The sequence below is a fragment of the Mobula hypostoma genome, chromosome 3, assembly GCF_963921235.1.
Source record: "Mobula hypostoma chromosome 3, sMobHyp1.1, whole genome shotgun sequence".
Classification (NCBI taxonomy): Eukaryota; Metazoa; Chordata; class Chondrichthyes; order Myliobatiformes; family Myliobatidae; genus Mobula; species Mobula hypostoma.
In genome coordinates, this window is record NC_086099.1 from 223364088 (window position 1) to 223381879 (window position 17792).

Sequence of the window (17792 nt, forward strand, 5' to 3'; positions counted from 1 at the left end):
ATCGATCAAACATCATCCATAAATTTGTTATATTGCCACTTTAATAGTGGTTTTATGGCTGTCATGCATCTGAGTTGTGCTTTTGTACTGCTGGACATTGCTTGTACTGGCTGGTTACTTGATTTTATTTATTGTTTATTTATTTTATTTGTTGTTTTACAGCATTGAGTATGAGAGTTGCAAACTCATTTTCGCTGTATTGGTGCATGACAAATTGAACTATGCAATGACAATTAAGATATTTCAATTTCAATCCTGAAGTCGTGCCCTCTTGTCCTAGACTCCCCTACCAGGGGAAATAACTTTGCCATATCTAATCTGTTCAGGCCATTTAACATTTGTAATGTTTCTATGAGATCCCCCCTCATTCTCCTGAACCCCAGGGAATACAGCCCAAGAGCTGCCAGACATTCCTCATACAGTAACCCTTTCATTCCTGGAATCATTCTTGTGAATCTTCTCTGAACCCTCTCCAATGTCAGTATATCCTTTCTAAAATAAGGAGCCCAAAACTGCACACAATACTCCAAGTATGGTCTCACGTGTGCCTTATAGAGCCTTAAAATCACATCCCTGCTCTTATATTCTATACCTCTAGAAATGAATGCCAACATTGCATTCGCCTTCTTCACCACCGACTCAACCTGGAGGTTAACCTTTAGGGTATCCTGCACAAAGATGCCCAAGTCCCTTTGCATCTCTGCATTTTGAATCCTCTCTCCATCTAAATAATAGTCTGCCTGTTTACTTCTTCCATCAAAGTGCATGACCATACACTTTCCAACATTGTATTTCATTTGCCACTTCTTTGCCCATTCCCCTAAACTATCTAAGTCTCTCTGCAGTCTCTCTGTTTCCTCAACACTACCTGCTCCTCCAGCTATCTTTGTATCATCGCAAATTTAGCCTCAAATCTATTAGTCCCACAGTCCAAATCATTGACATACATGGTAAAAAGCAGCGGTCCCAACAGCAGGATTTTCCTTTCAGGAAACCATGCTGGCTTTGTCCTATCTTGTCATGTGTCTCCAGGTACTCCGTAGTCTCATCCCTAACAATCGATTCCAACAACTTCCCAACCACTGATCTCAGGCTAACAGGTCTATAGTTTCCTTTCTGCTGCCTCCCACCCTTCTTAAATAGCAGAGTAACATTTGCAATTTTCCAGTCATCCGGTACAATGCCAGAATCTATTGATTCTTGAAAGATCATTATTAATGCCTCTACAGTCTCTCCAGCTACTTCCTTCAGAACCCGAGGGTGCATTCCATCAGGTCCAGGAGATTTATCCACTCTCAGACCATTAAGTTTCCTGAGCACTTTCTCAGTCGTAATTTTCACTGTACATACTTCACTTCTCTGACACTCTTGAATATCCGGTATACTGCAGGCATCTTCCACTGTGAAGACTGATGCAAAAGTCGCATTCAGTTCCTCTGCCATCTCTGCGTCTCTCATTACAATATCTCCAACGTCATTTTGTATTGGTCCTATATCGACTATCAACTTTCTTTTACCCTTTATATACTTAAAAAAAAGCTTTTAGTATCTTCTTTGAAATTAGTTGCCAGCTTCCTTTCGTAATTCACCTTTTCCTTCCGAATGACCTTATTAGTTTCTTTCTGCAAGTTTTTAAAAACCTCCCAATCCTCTATCTTCCCACTAGTTTTGGCTTCCTTGTATGCCCTCTCTTTTGCTTTTACTTTGGCTCTGACTTCACTTGTCAGCCACAGTAGTGTCCTTCTTCCATTTGAAAATTTCTTCTTATTTGGAATATATCTGTCTTGTACTTCCCTCATTTTCGTAGAAATTCCAGCCATTGCTGTTCTGCTGTCCTTCCTGCTAGTGTCCCTTTCCAGTCAACCTTGGCCAGTTCCCCTCTCATGCCATTGTAATTTCCGTTATTCCACTGAAATACCGACACATTGGAATTTAGTTTCTCCTTATCAAACTTCAAAGTGAACTCAATCATATTGTGATCACTGTTCCCTAAGGGTTCCTTAACCTTAAGCTCTCTTATCACCTCCGGATCATTACACAACACCAAATCCAGCACAGCTGATCCCCTAGTGGGCTCAACAACAAGCTGTTCTAAAAAGCCATCCCTCAGACATTCTACAAATTCTCCCTCTTGAGGTCCAGTACTGGCCTGGTTTTCCCAATCCACTTTCATGTTAAATTCCCCAATGATTATCATGATATTGCCCTTCTGACATGCCATTTCTATCTTCTGCTGTAATTTGTAATCCATATCCCAACTGCTGTTTGGAGGCCTGTATACAACTGCCATTAGGGTCCTTTTACCCTTGCCATTTCTTTACTCAACCTATAGAGACTCTGCACCTTCCGATCCTATGTCATTCCTTTCTAATGATTTAATATTATTTCTTATACACAGGGTCACACCACCCCCTCTGCATACTACCTAACTAATGAATCCCCTATCAGCACAGCTCACCTCTTCTACCCATCTTCCCTTCTGAGTCCCAGAGCCAGAGACCTGAGACTGGACACAATTGAAAAGGGTGAATACAGGACTGAAGGTTGTTTCGAAATGCGCGCAGTATATGGAATAAGGTAGATGGACTTGCAACACAGTTGCAGATTGACAGGTATGATATTGTGGGCATCATGGCTGAAAGATTATAGCTGGGAGCTAAATGTCCAAGGATGCACATTGTATTGAAAGGCTAGGCAGGAAGGCAGAGGGAGCAACATTGCTCTGTTGGTAAAAAAATTAAATCAAATCATTAGGAAGAGGTAACATGGGGTTAGAAGGGGTTGAATCATTGAGGACAGAGCTGAGGAGCTGCAAGGGTAAAAAGACCCTGATGGGAGTTGTAAACAGACCCCCAAACAGTCGTAAGGATGTGGCCTACAAATTACAATGGGAGATGGAAAATGCATGCCAAAACGTCAATATTACAATAGTCATGGGGGCACTTCAATATGCAGGTAGATTGGGAAAATCAGGTTGGTGTTCGATTCCAGGAGGGGGGATTTCTTGAGTGCCTACAAGATGGCATTTTAGAGCAGCTTGTGATTGAGCCCACTAGGGGATCAGCTGCTCTGGATTGGATGTTGTGCAATCCAGAATTGATTAGGTAGATTAAGGTAAAAGAACCCTTAGGGGAAAGTAATCATAACATGATCGAATACAGCCTGAAATTTGAGAAGGAGAAGCTAAAGTCAGATGTATCAGTATTACAATGGAGTAAAGGGAATTACAGAGAGAGGAGTTGGCCAGAAATGATTGGGAAAAAACTCTGGCAGGGATGATGGGAGAGCAGCAATGGCTGGAATTTCTGGAAGTGATTCAGAAGGCACAGGATATATACATCCCAAAGAGGATGTAGTATTCTAAAGGAAAGATGACACAACCGTGGTGAACATAAGAAGTCAAAGCCAACATCAAAGCCAAAGAGAGGGCATATAATAGAGCAAAGATTAATGGGAAGTTAGAGGATTGCGAAGCTTTTGAAAACCAACAGAAGGCAACTAAAAAAGCCATTAAGAAAAGGATGGAATACGAAAGTAAACTAGCCAATAATATTAAAGAGGACACCAAAAGTTTCTTCAGATACATAAAGTATAAAAGAGAGGCAAGAGTGGATGTCAGGCCACTGGAAAACGATACTGGGTAGTAATGGGGGACAACAAAATGGTGGATTAACTGAATAGGTATTTTGCATCAGTCTTCACTGTGGAAGACACTAGCCGTATGGTGGAAGTTCCAGGTGTCAGGGGGCATGAAGTATGTGAAGTTACCATTACTAGAGAGAAAGTTCTTGGGAAACAGGCAGGTCTGAAGGTAGATAAGTCACTTGGACCAGATGGTGTACACCCCAGAGTTCTGAAAGAGATGACTGAAAAGATCGCGGAGGCATTAGTAATGATCTTTCAGGATCACTAGATTCTGGAACAGTTCCAGAAGACTGGAAAAATGTAAATGTCACTCCACTTTTCAAGAAGGGGGAGAGGCATAAGAAAGGAAAGTATAGGTCAGTTAGTCTGACCTCACAGGTGTTGGAGTCAATTATTAAGGATGAGGTCTCAGAGTACTTGGAGGCACATGTTAAAATAGGCTGTAGTCAGCATGGTTTCTTTAAAGGAAAATCTTGCCTGATAAATCTGTTGGAATTCTTTGAAGAAATAACAAGCAAGATAGACAAAGAAGAATCAGTTAACGTTGTGTACTTGGATTTTCAGAAGGCTTTGATAAGGTGCCAGACATGAAACTGCTTAACAAGCTATGAGCCCATGGTATTACAGGAAATACTCCAGCATTGATAAAGCAGTGGCTGATTGGCAGGAGGCAAAGAGTGGGAATAAAGGAAGCCTTTTCTGGCTGGTTGCCAGTGACTAGTGGTGTCCCACAGGAGTATGTGTTGGGACCGATTCTTTTTATGTTACTTGATTTGGATGATGGAATTTTTAGCTTTGTTGCAAAGTTTGCAGATGATATGAAGATAGATGGAGGGGCAGGTAGCCTAGAAGAAGTAGAGAGGCTACAGAAATACTCAAGACAGATTAGGAAAATGGGAAAAGAAATGGCAGATGGAATACAGTGTCAGGAAGTGTATAGTCATGCACTTTGGTAGAAGAAATGAAAGAGTTGACTATTTTCTAAATGGAGAGAAAATACAAAAAATTGAGGTGCTAAGGCACTTGGGAGTCCCTGTGCAGGATTCCCTAAAGGTTAACTTACAGGTTGAGTCTGCGGTGAGGAAGGCAAATGTAATGTTAGTATTCATTTTAAGAGGACTAGAGTATAAAAGCAAAGACATAATGTTGACATTTTATAAGTCACCGGTGAGGCCTCACTTGGAGTATTGTGAGCAGGTTTGGGTCACTTATCTTAGAAGGGATGTGCTGAAACTGGAGAGGGTTCAAAGGAGGTTCACAAAAATGATTCCAGGATTGAATGACGTCATATGAAGAGTGTTTGATGGCTCTGAGCCTGTATTCACTGGAATTCAGAAGAATGAGGGGTGACCTCATTGAAACTTATCGAATGGTGAAAGGCCTTGATTGAGTGAATGTGGAGAGGATGTTTCCTCTGGTGGGAGAGTCTAAAACCAAAGGACACAGCCTCAGAATAGAGGGGCGTTCCTTTAGAACAGAGATGAAGAATTCTTTTAGCCAGTGAGTGGTGAATAGAACATAGAACATAGAATAGTACAGCACATTACAGTAGAGGCCCTTCGGCCCACAATGTTCTGCCGACCCTCAAACCCTGCCTCCCATATAACCCCCCACCTTAAATTCCTCCTTATACCTGTCTAGTAGTCTCTTAAATTTCACTAGTGTATCTGCCTCCACCACTGATTCAGGCAGTGTATTCCACGCACCAACCACTCTGAGTAAAAAATCTCCCTCTAATATCCCCCTTGAACTTCCCACCCCTTACCTTAAAGCCATGTCCTCTTGTATTGAGCAGTGGTGCCCTGGGGAAGAGGCGCTGGCTATCCACTCTATCTATTCCTCTTATTATCTTGTACACCTCTATCATGTCTCCTCTCATCCTCCTTCTCTCCAAAGAGTAAAGCCCTAGCTCCCTTAATCTCTGATCATAATGCATACTCTCTAAACCAGGCAGCATCCTGGTAAATCTCCTCTGTACCCTTTCCAATGCTTCCACATCCTTCCTATAGTGAGGTGACCAGAACTGGACACAGTACTCCAAGTGTGACCTAACCAGAGTTTTATAGAGCTGCATCAATACATCACGACTCTTAAACTTTATCTCTCAACTTATAAAAGCTAACACCCCATAAGCTTTCTTAACTACTCTATCTACCTGTGAGGCAACTTTCAGGGATCTGTGGACATGTAGCCCCAGATCCCTCTGCTCCTCCACACTACCAAGTATCCTGCCATTTACTTTGTACTCTGCCTTGGAGTTTGTCCTTCCAAAGTGTACCACCTCACACTTCTCCGGGTTGAACTCCATCTGCTACTTCTCAGCCCACTTCTGCATCCTATCAATGTCTCTCTGCAATCTTCGACAATCCTCTGCACCATCTACAACACCACCAACCTTTGTGTCATCTGCAAACTTGCCAACCAACCCTTCAACCCCCACATCCAGGTCGTTAATAAAAATCACGAAAAGTAGAGGTCCCAGAACAGATCCTTGTGGGACACCACTAGTCACAACCCTCCAATCCGAATGTACTCCCTCCACCACGGCCCTCTGCCTTCTGCAGGCAAGCCAATTCTGAATCCACCTGGCCAAACGTCCCTGGATCTCATGCCTTCTGACTTCCTGAATAAGCCTACCGTGTGGAACCTTGTCAAATGCCTTACTAAAATCCATACAGATCACATCCACTGCACTACTCTCATCTATATGCCTGGTCACTTCCTCAAAGAACTCTATCAGGCTTGTCAGACACGATCTGCCCTTCACAAAGCCATGCTGACTGCCCCTGATCAGACCATGATTCTCTAATCTGTGTAATTTTTTGCTATAGGCAGCTGTAGAGGTCAAGTCTTTATGTATATTTAAGGCAGAGGTTGATAGATTCCTGGTTGGTCAGGGCATGATGGATACGGGGAGAAGGCAGGAGATTGGGGCTGAGAGGATAATTGGATCAGCCATGATGAAATGGCAGAGCAGACGCAATGGGCCAAATGGCCTAATTCTGCTCCTATAGCTGATGGCCTTATGGATCCGAACTCTGTTAGGTCAACGCCCCCGAGAGTATCCAAAGTGATATACTTGTTATTGAGGGGAATAGCTTCAAGAGTACTCTGCACTGACTTCTTAATTCCTTTCCCCTTCCTGACTGTCACCCAGTTTCTTACGTCCTAGACCTCGAGTGTAACTACCTCTCTATACAGTATGTCCTATCTATCACCTCCTCAGCCTCTTGAATGATCCTGAATTCATCCAGTTCCGGCTCCAACTGCTTAACATGGTTTGCTGGAAGCTGCAGCTGGATGCACTCCTTGCAGTTGTAGTTGTCAGGGACAAATGAGGTCTTCCTGTCTTCCCACATCCCATAAGAGGAGCATTCAACTATCCTGCCTGGCATCTCTACTGTCCTAACTGTGCAAGTATAAAGAAAGGGAGGGAGAAAAGGCTAAGCTAGAGCTTACTTTGCTTTCCCTGACTGAAGCCTCTCTTCACTGAAGCCTTGAAGAACTAAAGCCTCAAGATCACATTGTCCACTCCTACGATGACTGCTCTGCTTGCCCCTGCCTGCCTTTAATTTGCTCTTAATAACCAATCCCAAACGTGGACTGCCTTTTTCTAGCCAGACAGTGGACCTGAGTGAAATCCCCTCCTCAAACTTCTGGTGTCTGGATTGGTCGCTGGTCAAAATTATTTCCAAGGATGGCACAAAATTGGAGATTATCAGTTTAAGGCAAGAATGACAGGTTTGGGCCTAGTTTCTCAAGCAAAGAGGCTCATATTCATCTTGAGGTCTGAAAAACATTTTTTTCTAAGGTGTTCACAGGATATGGATGAAGTTGGCAAATGCCTATAATTATTATCAGTCCTAATTAGCCCAACTCGAGGGGCTAGTTAGGACCTGCACACCTTGCTGGTTCCAGAGTCACATATAGTCATACATCATAGAAATGGGCACCTATGCCCAGCATGTCCATATCAACCATCAAGTACCTATCCATGCCTAGATAGAGTGGACATGCAGAGGATGTTTCCAATAGTGAGAGTCTAGGACAAGAGAGCACAGCCTCAGAATGTCTCTTTAGAACAGAGATTACAGACATTTCTTTCGCTGGAGGGTGATGAATCTGTGGAAATCATTACCATAGATGGCTGTGGAGGCCAATAATACTTTACTTTATTGTCCCCAAACAATTGATACTAGAGCGTACAATCATCAGAGCGATATTTGATTCTGCGCTTCACACTCCCTGGATTACAAATCAATAGTAAATATTAAAAATTTAAATTATAAATCATAAATAGAAAATAGAAAAGGGAAAGTAAGGTACTGCAAAAAAACCGAGTGGCAGGTCTGGATATTTGGAGGGTACGGCCCAGATCCGGGTCAGGATCCGTTCAGCAGTCTTATCACAGTTGGAAAGAAGCTGTTCCCAAATCTGGCCGTACAAGTCTTCAAGCTCCTGAGCCTTCTCCCCAAGGGAAGAGGGATGAAAAGTGTGTTGGCTGGGTGGGTCGAGTCCTTGATTATCCTGGCAGCACTGCTCCGACAGCGTGCGGTGTAAGGTGAGTCCAAGGATGGAAGATTGGTTTGTGTGATGTGTTGGGCTGTGTTCAGGATCTTCTGCAGCTTCTTCCAGTCTTGGACAGGACAACTTCCATACCAGGTTGTGATGCACCCTAGAAGAATGCTTTCTACTTAAAGTGGAGACTAACAGGTTCTTGATTAATAAGGGTGTCATAGGTTAATGGGAGACAGCAGGAGAATGGCGTTGAGAGGGAAAATAAATCAGCCATGACTGAATGGAATAGCAGACTGGATGGGCCAAATGACCTAATTTGTTCCTATGCTTTATGTTCACCTGTTATGTAACAATGAGGTGTTTCAGCAACAATATTGCATTAACATCAGGAAGACTGTTACAAGCAACAATTGATTGTGGACTGCAGTAAGGGGAATTCGAGGGAACACACACCCATCCTTCTTGAGGGATCAGCAGTGGAAAGGGTGAGCAGTTTCAAGTACCTGGGTGTCAACATCTCTGAGGATCTATCCTGGGCCCAACGTATTGATGCAGTTAAAAAGAAGGCACGTCAATGACTATATTTAATTCAGAGTTTGAGGAGAATTTTTATGTCATCAAAGACAACAGCAAATTTCTACATCTGTACCATAGAAAGCATTCTAAATGGTTATATCACCATCTGGTATGGAGGGGTCACTGCACAGGATCAGAAAAAGGCTGCAGAAAGTTGTAAACTCAGCCAACTCTATCATGGGCACCAGCCTCTCTAGCATCCAGGACACCTTCAAAAGGAGATGCTTTAGAAGAGCAGCAACTATTATACAGGATCCCCATCATCCACGATGTGCCCTCTTCTCATTGTTACCATCAACGAGGAGATTCAGGAGCCTGAAGACACTCAACGTTTCAGGAACAGTTTCTTCCCCTCCACCATCACAGCTCTGAATGGACATTGAACCTGTGAGCACTCCCTCACTATATTTCCCCCTCTTTTGCACTACTTATGTAATTCTTAAAAATATATAGTTTTTACTACTACATATTGCAACATACCGCTGCCGCAAAACTACAAATTTCACACAACATATGCCAGTGATATTAAACCTGATTCCAATTCTAAAAGCAGATTTGTTTGTTTTAAGCACATCAATCAACCAGATGGACATTAATGACAATCTGATGGTTTCGCAGTTGGGGCTACTGATACAAACTTGGTAATTCTGGATTTTTAATTACTTTAATTTAAATTTCTAGCAGCAATGATGGGATTTGATCTCATCTGTCAGGTTCAATGTTCCAAGAATTAGAGGGCATAAGTTTAAGATGAGGGAGGAATGATTTAGTAGGAGTTTGACAAGCAAATTTTTTATACAAAGGAGGTCAGTGCCATGACAGTGTAATGGTTAGTGAGATGCCATTATAGCTTGGCACGCCGGTGTCCTCTGTAAGGAGTTTGTACGTTCCTTCACGTATGCACGTGGGTTTCCTCCAGGGGTGCTCCCACAGTCCAAAGACGCACCAATTAGTAGGTTAATTGTAAATTGTCTGGTGATTAGGCAATGATTAAACTGCTGGCAGGACAGCACCAAAGGCTGGAGGGGCCTGTTCTGTGTTGTATCTCTAAATGAATAAACAAACAAACAAGCAAACAAATACACACACACACACACAGAGTCTAAGGAATGAGCCGCCACAGGAAATGGTTGAGGTACGTTCAATAACAATTTTTTAAAGATAGGCAGATACATGGATTGGAAAGATTTAGAAAGTTTTGGGCCAAACACTGCCAAATGGGACTACCTTGGATGGAGCATATTGGTTAGCATGGACAAGATGGATGAAGGGTCTGATCCACGTGTGGGTCAATGGGACAAGGCAGAGTAACAGTTTGGTAGGGACTAGATGGGGTGAAGAGCATGTTCTGCGACATAGTGCTCTATGACTGTATGACACAAACTCACACCGCACTGTGAAGGAGAAATGACAGAAAGGAGGCCTCTCACTAATGCCCCTTGAGTGTGGCGTCTGCAGGACGTGTACTGTACTCCATAACTGCAGTCGCATCTTTTGAACCTCAAAAGAGACTCATTCCACCGAGATGCAGCATTGAGCGTCATAGGAAGTCATTCCTGCCTGTGGCCATCAAACTTCACAACTCCTCCCTTGGAGGGTCAGACACCCTGAGCCAATAGGCTGGTCCTGGACTTATTTCCTGGCATAATTTACATATTACTATTTAATTATTTATGGTTTTATATTGCTCTATTTATACTCTATTCTTGGTTGGTGCAACTGTAACGAAAACCAATTTCCCTCAGGATCAATAAAGTATGACTATGACTATGATCAGTTTGATCTGTATTGGAAATAAGTTGTGTAAAGTGGTAAACAAGTAATCCACTGGGTAATTATTTAAGCCTCTAGAGCTGTTTAACTAGTTCAGAAAGCATGCAACAAGGGAATATAACACCATGATTCAGTGCAGTGTGCAGTGCCCACTCAGTGCTTTGTCTATGGCCAGGGGACCGTGATATGCAATGGACAATGGTGAAGATCCATCTTTAAAAGATAAATTACTACAATTAATTATGTTAATTAGGGCAAAGCAGGCATGGTTGGATAAGCAACATCTCATATTCCATCAGGGTAGCCTCCAATCTGACAGCATGAACATCAATTTCTCCAACTTCTGGTAATCTTTCCCTCTCCCTTCCCTCTTTTTGAATTCCTCATTTCTGACCCATCTCTTACCTCTTCTCTTCTCCCTACCTGCCTATCGACTCCTCCAGGTCCCCCTCCTTCTTCCCTTTCTCCCATGGTCCACTCTCCTCTCCTGTCAGATTCCTTCTTCTTCAGCCCTTTTACCTTTTCCACTTATCACATCCCAGCTTTTTACTTCATCCCTCCCCCACCCTCCAAGATTCACCTATCACCTTCTAGGTTGTACTCCCTCTCCTCTCCCCCACCTTCTTATTCTGACATCTTACCCCTTCCTTTCCAGTTCTGATGAAGGGTCTCAGCCTGAAATGTTGACTGTTTATTCTTCTCCATAGATGCTGCCTGATCTGCTGAGTTCCTCCAGCATTTTGTGTGTGTTGCTCTGGATTTCCACATCTGCAGAATCTCGTGTGATTATGGCTGGGCAGGAGATGTGTAGCAGCTGTGGTACATGGGATCTGATGGAAACGCTTGATATCCAATTACTACATGTTTACCACTGTAAAATGAAGCTTACATGTTAAGCAAATTTAACGGGGCTGCAGAAATTCAAAAAATAAATGACAGAAGCTGGAAATCTAAAAGATCAGGGAATGAACTTAGTATAGTGTACTTAGGGGGATTGATACTGCCTGTTCTGGTTGCCAGGATGAGTATAATGCTTTCCTGAGTTAAGGACATCTCCTTGGCACTCAAGAGGTACTTGGGGTGGGTAGTTGTCATGCTCAGCATGGGAATTAAAAACTTATATAGAAAAAAAATTAACACTACTGAATATTATGACCACGAATGTTAAGTTTTGCACTAGTTCTTCTTTAGATTCAAAATTGTTTAATGTCATTTCCAGTACACAAGTGTAAAAGAGAATGAAATAATTGTTACTCTGGATCTGATGTAGGAATCCACCTCCCACAAAAGACAAAGAATAGAATAATAATAATAGAACACAATAAATATAAAAGTGTAAGATAGGTTATGTACATAGATTGATCGTATGTTTATAAAGTGACACTGGCACAAGAGACACAGACTGACAGGACATGACAAAGTAGTGGTGGTTGGGGGTGTGGAGGTTTGTGTTAGTGGGTGGAGGTGTTGATCAGTCTCACTGTTTGGGGAAAGTAACTATAGTAAGCAGTATACATGAGACCACCTTGGATACTGTTGGTGGAGAAACAACTTACCAGGGGGAATGCTGCAGCAGCCAGGTCTCTGGCACTTCGTCTGGCTCTGTGGCTCAGTGGGGAAAGGGGGAGAAGAGGGGGCAGCAGTGATAGGGTAGTTAAAGAAGCAGACGGGGATTCAGTGGGGAAAGGGGAGAAGAGGAGGCAGCAGTGATAGGGGGTAGTTAAAGAAGCAGACAGGGGATTCAGTGGGGAAAGGGGAGAAGAGGGGGCAGCAGTGATAGGGGTGGTTAAAGAAGCAGACAGGGGATTCAGTGGGGAAAGGGGAGAAGAGGAGGCAGCAGTGATAGGGGGTAGTTAAAGAAGCAGACGGGGATTCAGTGGGGAAAGGGGGAGAAGAGGGGGCAGCAGTGATAGGGTAGTTAAAGAAGCAGACAGGGGATTCAGTGGGGAAAGGGGAGAAGAGGGGGCAGCAGTGATAGGGGGTAGTTAAAGAAGCAGACAGGGGATTCAGTGGGGAAAGGGGAGAAGAGGGGGCAGCAGTGATAGGGGTGGTTAAAGAAGCAGATGGGGGATTCAGTGGGGAAAGGGGGTGAAGAGGGGGCAGCAGTGATAGGGGGTGGTTAAAGAAGCAGACAGGGGATTCAGTGGGGAAAGGGGAGAAGAGGGGCAGCAGTGATAGGGGGTGGTTAAAGAAGCAGACAGGGGATTCAGTGGGGAAAGGGGGTGAAGAGGGGGCAGCAGTGATAGGGGGTGGTTAAAGAAGCAGACAGGGGATTCAGTGGGGAAAGGGGAGAAGAGGGGGCAGCAGTGATAGGGGGTGGTTAACGAAGCAGACGGGGGATTCAGTGGGGAAAGGGGTGAAGAGGGGGCAGCAGTGATAGGGGGTGGTTAAAGAAGCAGACGGGGGATTCAGTGGGGAAAGGGGGTGAAGAGGGGGCAGCAGTGATAGGGGGTGGTTAAAGAAGCAGACAGGGGATTCAGTGGGGAAAGGGGAGAAGAGGGGGCAGCAGTGATAGGGGTAGTTAACGAAGCAGACAGGGGATTCAGTGGGGAAAGGGGGTGAAGAGGGGGCAGCAGTGATAGGGGGTAGTTAAAGAAGCAGACAGGGGATTCAGTGGGGAAAGGGGAGAAGAGGGGGCAGCAGTGATAGGGGTAGTTAACGAAGCAGACAGGGGATTCAGTGGGGAAAGGGGGTGAAGAGGGGGCAGCAGTGATAGGGGGTAGTTAAAGAAGCAGACAGGGGATTCAGTGGGGAAAGGGGAGAAGAGGAGGCAGCAGTGATAGGGTAGTTAAAGAAGCAGACAGGGGATTCAGTGGGGAAAGGGGGTGAAGAGGGGGCAGCAGTGATAGGGGGTGGTTAAAGAAGCAGACGGGTGATTCAGTGGGGAAAGGGGGTGAAGAGGGGGCAGCAGTGATAGGGGGTAGTTAAAGAAGCAGACAGGGGATTCAGTGGGGAAAGGGGAGAAGAGGGGGCAGCAGTGATAGGGGGTAGTTAAAGAAGCAGACAGGGGATTCAGTGGGGAAAGGGGGAGAAGAGGGGGCAGCAGTGATAGGGTAGTTAAAGAAGCAGACAGGGGATTCAGTGGGGAAAGGGGAGAAGAGGAGGCAGCAGTGATGGGGTGGTTAAAGAAGCAGACAGGGGATTCAGTGGGGAAAGGGGGTGAAGAGGGGGCAGCAGTGATAGGGGGTGGTTAAAGAAGCAGACGGGTGATTCAGTGGGGAAAGGGGGTGAAGAGGGGGCAGCAGTGATAGGGGGTAGTTAAAGAAGCAGACAGGGGATTCAGTGGGGAAAGGGGAGAAGAGGAGGCAGCAGTGATGGGGTGGTTAAAGAAGCAGACAGGGGATTCAGTGGGGAAAGGGGAGAAGAGGGGGCAGCAGTGATAGGGGTGGTTAAAGAAGCAGACGGGGATTCAGTGGGGAAAGGGGGTGAAGAGGGGGCAGCAGTGATAGGGGTGGTTAAAGAAGCAGACGGGGATTCAGTGGGGAAAGGGGGTGAAGAGGGGGCAGCAGTGGTAGGGGGTGGTTAAAGAAGCAGACAGGGGATTCAGTGGGGAAAGGGGAGAAGAGGGGGCAGCAGTGATGGGGTAGTTAAAGAAGCAGACAGGGGATTCAGTGGGGAAAGGGGGTGAAGAGGGGGCAGCAGTGGTAGGGGGTGGTTAAAGAAGCAGACAGGGGATTCAGTGGGGAAAGGGGGTGAAGAGGGGGCAGCAGTGGTAGGGGGTAGTTAAAGAAGCAGACAGGGGATTCAGTGGGGAAAGGGGAGAAGAGGGGGCAGCAGTGATAGGGGGTAGTTAAAGAAGCAGACAGGGGATTCAGTGGGGAAAGGGGAGAAGAGGGGGCAACAGTGATAGGGGGTGGTTAAAGAAGCAGACAGGGGATTCAGTGGGGAAAGGGGAGAAGAGGGCGCAGCAGTGATAGGGGGTGGTTAAAGAAGCAGACAGGGGATTCAGTGGGGAAAGGGGAGAAGAGGGGGCAGCAGTGATGGGGTAGTTAAAGAAGCAGACAGGGGATTCAGTGGGGAAAGGGGGTGAAGAGGGGGCAGCAGTGGTAGGGGGTGGTTAAAGAAGCAGACAGGGGATTCAGTGGGGAAAGGGGGTGAAGAGGGGGCAGCAGTGGTAGGGGGTAGTTAAAGAAGCAGACAGGGGATTCAGTGGGGAAAGGGGAGAAGAGGGGGCAGCAGTGATAGGGGGTAGTTAAAGAAGCAGACAGGGGATTCAGTGGGGAAAGGGGAGAAGAGGGGGCAACAGTGATAGGGGGTGGTTAAAGAAGCAGACAGGGGATTCAGTGGGGAAAGGGGAGAAGAGGGCGCAGCAGTGATAGGGGGTGGTTAAAGAAGCAGACAGGGGATTCAGTGGGGAAAGGGGAGAAGAGGGGGCAGCAGTGATGGGGTAGTTAAAGAAGCAGACAGGGGATTCAGTGGGGAAAGGGGGTGAAGAGGGGGCAGCAATGATAGGGGTGGTTAAAGAAGCAGACAGGGGATTCAGTGGGGAAAGGGGAGAAGAGGGGCAGCAGTGATAGGGGGTGGTTAAAGAAGCAGACAGGGGATTCAGTGGGGAAAGGGGGAGAAGAGGGGGCAGCAGTGATAGGGTAGTTAAAGAAGCAGACGGGGGATTCAGTGGGGAAAGGGGAGAAGAGGAGGCAGCAGTGATGGGGTGGTTAAAGAAGCAGACAGGGGATTCAGTGGGGAAAGGGGGTGAAGAGGGGGCAGCAGTGATAGGGGGTGGTTAAAGAAGCAGACAGGGGATTCAGTGGGGAAAGGGGAGAAGAGGGGGCAGCAGTGATGGGGTAGTTAAAGAAGCAGACAGGGGATTCAGTGGGGAAAGGGGGTGAAGAGGGGGCAGCAGTGATAGGAGGTAGTTAAAGAAGCAGACAGGGGATTCAGTGGGGAAAGGGGAGAAGATGGGGCAGCAGTGATAGGGGGTAGTTAACGAAGCAGACAGGGGATTCAGTGGACATGAAAGAGACACCCAAATGGGATTTTGCCTCCATAGGTGTCAGGGTCTGGGATGTCTCAGATGGGGTCCAGAGAATTCTAAAAGGGGAGGGTGAACAGCCAGTAGTTGTGGTACAATACATATTGGTACCACAATAGGTAGGAAAAAGGATGAGGTCCTAAAGATAGAATATCGGGAATTAGGTAGAAAGCTGAAAAACAGGAATCTCAGAATTGGTGCCTGTGTCAGGCCCCACTGAAAGTAAGAATAGGATGATTGGGCAGATGAATGCGAGGCTGAGGAAACAGTGCAGAGGGCAAGGTTTCAAATTTTTGGATCATTGGGATCTCTTCTGGGGATGTACGGACTGAATAAAAAGGATAGGTCTGACCAGAAGGGGACCAATATCTTTGAGGGCAGGTTTGATAGAGCTGTTGGGGAAGGTTTAAACTAATTTGACAGGAAGCTGGGAACCGGAGTGATAGGGCTGAGGATGGGATAGTTGGTGCCAGTGTGTGAGACTGTCAGGAAGGTCAGGCAGATGATAGGGCTAAGTTGTTGTCAGTGGGATGGTTTGAAGTGTAACATGGGGACAAAATTGAAAGGGGTGATGAATACAGGACTGACGGTGTTATAATTGAATGCACATAGTATTCAGAATAAGGTAAATGCTTTTGTGGCACAGCTGGACATTGGCAAGTAGGTTGTTGACTGATTGGCATTACTGGGTTGTGGCTGAAAAAAGATCATAGTTGGGAGCTTAACATCCTGGGATATACATTGTATCTAAAGTACAGGCAGTAGGCACAGGATCTGAATGGTGGCCGATTAGGAAAAGGGGAGGTGCAACGAGACCTGGGTGTCATTATACACCAGTCATTGAAAGTGGGCATGCAGGTACAGCAGGCGGTGAAAAAGGCGAATGGTATGCTGGCATTCATCGCAAGAGGATTCAAGTACAGGAGCAGGGAGGTACTACTGCAGTTGTACAAGGCCTTGGTGAGACCACACCTGGAGTATTGTGTGCAGTTTTGGTCCCCTAATCTGAGGAAAGACATCCTTGCCATAGAGGGAGTACAAAGAAGGTTCACCAAATTGATTCCTGGGATGGCAGGACTTTCATATGATGAAAGACTGGATGAACTAGGCTTATACTCTCTGGAATTTAGAAGATTAAGGGGGGATCTAATTGAAACATATAAAATTCTAAAGGGATTGGACAGGCTAAATGCAGGAAGATTGTTCCCGATGTTGGGGAAGTCCAGAATGAGGGGTCACAGCTTGAGGATAAAGGGGAAGCCTTTTAGGACCGAGATGAGGAAAAACTTCTTCACACAGAGAGTGGTGAATCTGTGGAATTCTCTGCCACAGGAAACAGTTGAGGCCAGTTCATTGGCTATATTTAAGAGGGAGTTAGATAAGGCCCTTGTGGCTAAAGGGATCAGGGGGTATGGAGAGAAGGCAGGTATAGCGTTCTGAGTTGGATGATCAGCCATGATCATACTGAATGGCGGTACAGGCTCGAAGGGCCGAATGGCCTACTCCTGCACCTATTTTCTATGTTTAGGAGGTGGGGTGGCTCTGTTGGTAAAAAATGAAATCAAATCCTTAGATGTGACATAGGATTGGAAATATAGGATCCTTGTGGGTAGAGTTAAGGAACTGCAAATGTAAAAAAGACCCTGATGGGAGTTATATACGGGCCTCCAAATAGTAGCCAGGATATGCGTTATAAATTCCAACAGTTGATAGAAAAGGCATGTAAAAAAGGCAATAATCATGGGGAATTGCAACATGCAGGGAGAATGGACAAATCAGGTTGGTGCTGGATCTCAAGAGAGGAAATCTGTAGAATGGTTATGAGATTTTTTTTAGAGCAGCTTGTGGTTGAGTCCACTAGGGTAAGGACAATTTTGGATTAGATGTTGTGTGATGAACCAGATTTTATGGTACTAGTCTCTGTAGCATCCAGGACATCTTCAAGGAGAGATGCCTCAAAAAGGCACCATCCATCATTAAGGATCCTTGTCACCCAGGACATGCCCTCTTCTCATTGTTACCATCAGGAGCAGGTACAGAAGCCTGAAGGCTCACACTCAGCGATTCAGGAACAGCTTCTTCCCTCTGCCACCCAATTTCTGAATGGACATTGAACCCATGAACAATACCTCACTGCTTTTTTTATTTCTATTTTTATATATATATATTTATTGTAATTAAAAGTTTTTTATATTATTATGTATTGCATTGTAGCACTGTCGCAAAGTTAACACATTTAATGATGTATGCTTAATGTAAAGGAATGCTTAGGAGATATTGAACATAATTTTATAGAGTTCACCCTTCA

The 17792-nt window shown here is 45.3% G+C and overlaps 1 protein-coding gene across 16 annotated transcripts in view; it reads right to left on the reverse strand.

The window, feature by feature from the left end:
- Positions 1–17792, reverse strand: part of arhgap39 (Rho GTPase activating protein 39) — a 722701-nt gene that overhangs the window by 100387 nt on the left and 604522 nt on the right. Inside the window, exon 9 of one of the 16 annotated variants that reach the window (XM_063044620.1) lies at positions 11278–11396. The exons of the other annotated variants lie outside the window; for them this stretch is intronic. Within the exon in view, the coding sequence (XP_062900690.1) occupies positions 11370–11396 (27 nt within the window). The 3' untranslated portion in view covers positions 11278–11369. Of the gene's footprint in view, positions 1–11277; positions 11397–17792 lie in introns of those variants that run through there. 16 annotated transcript variants of the gene reach the window in all.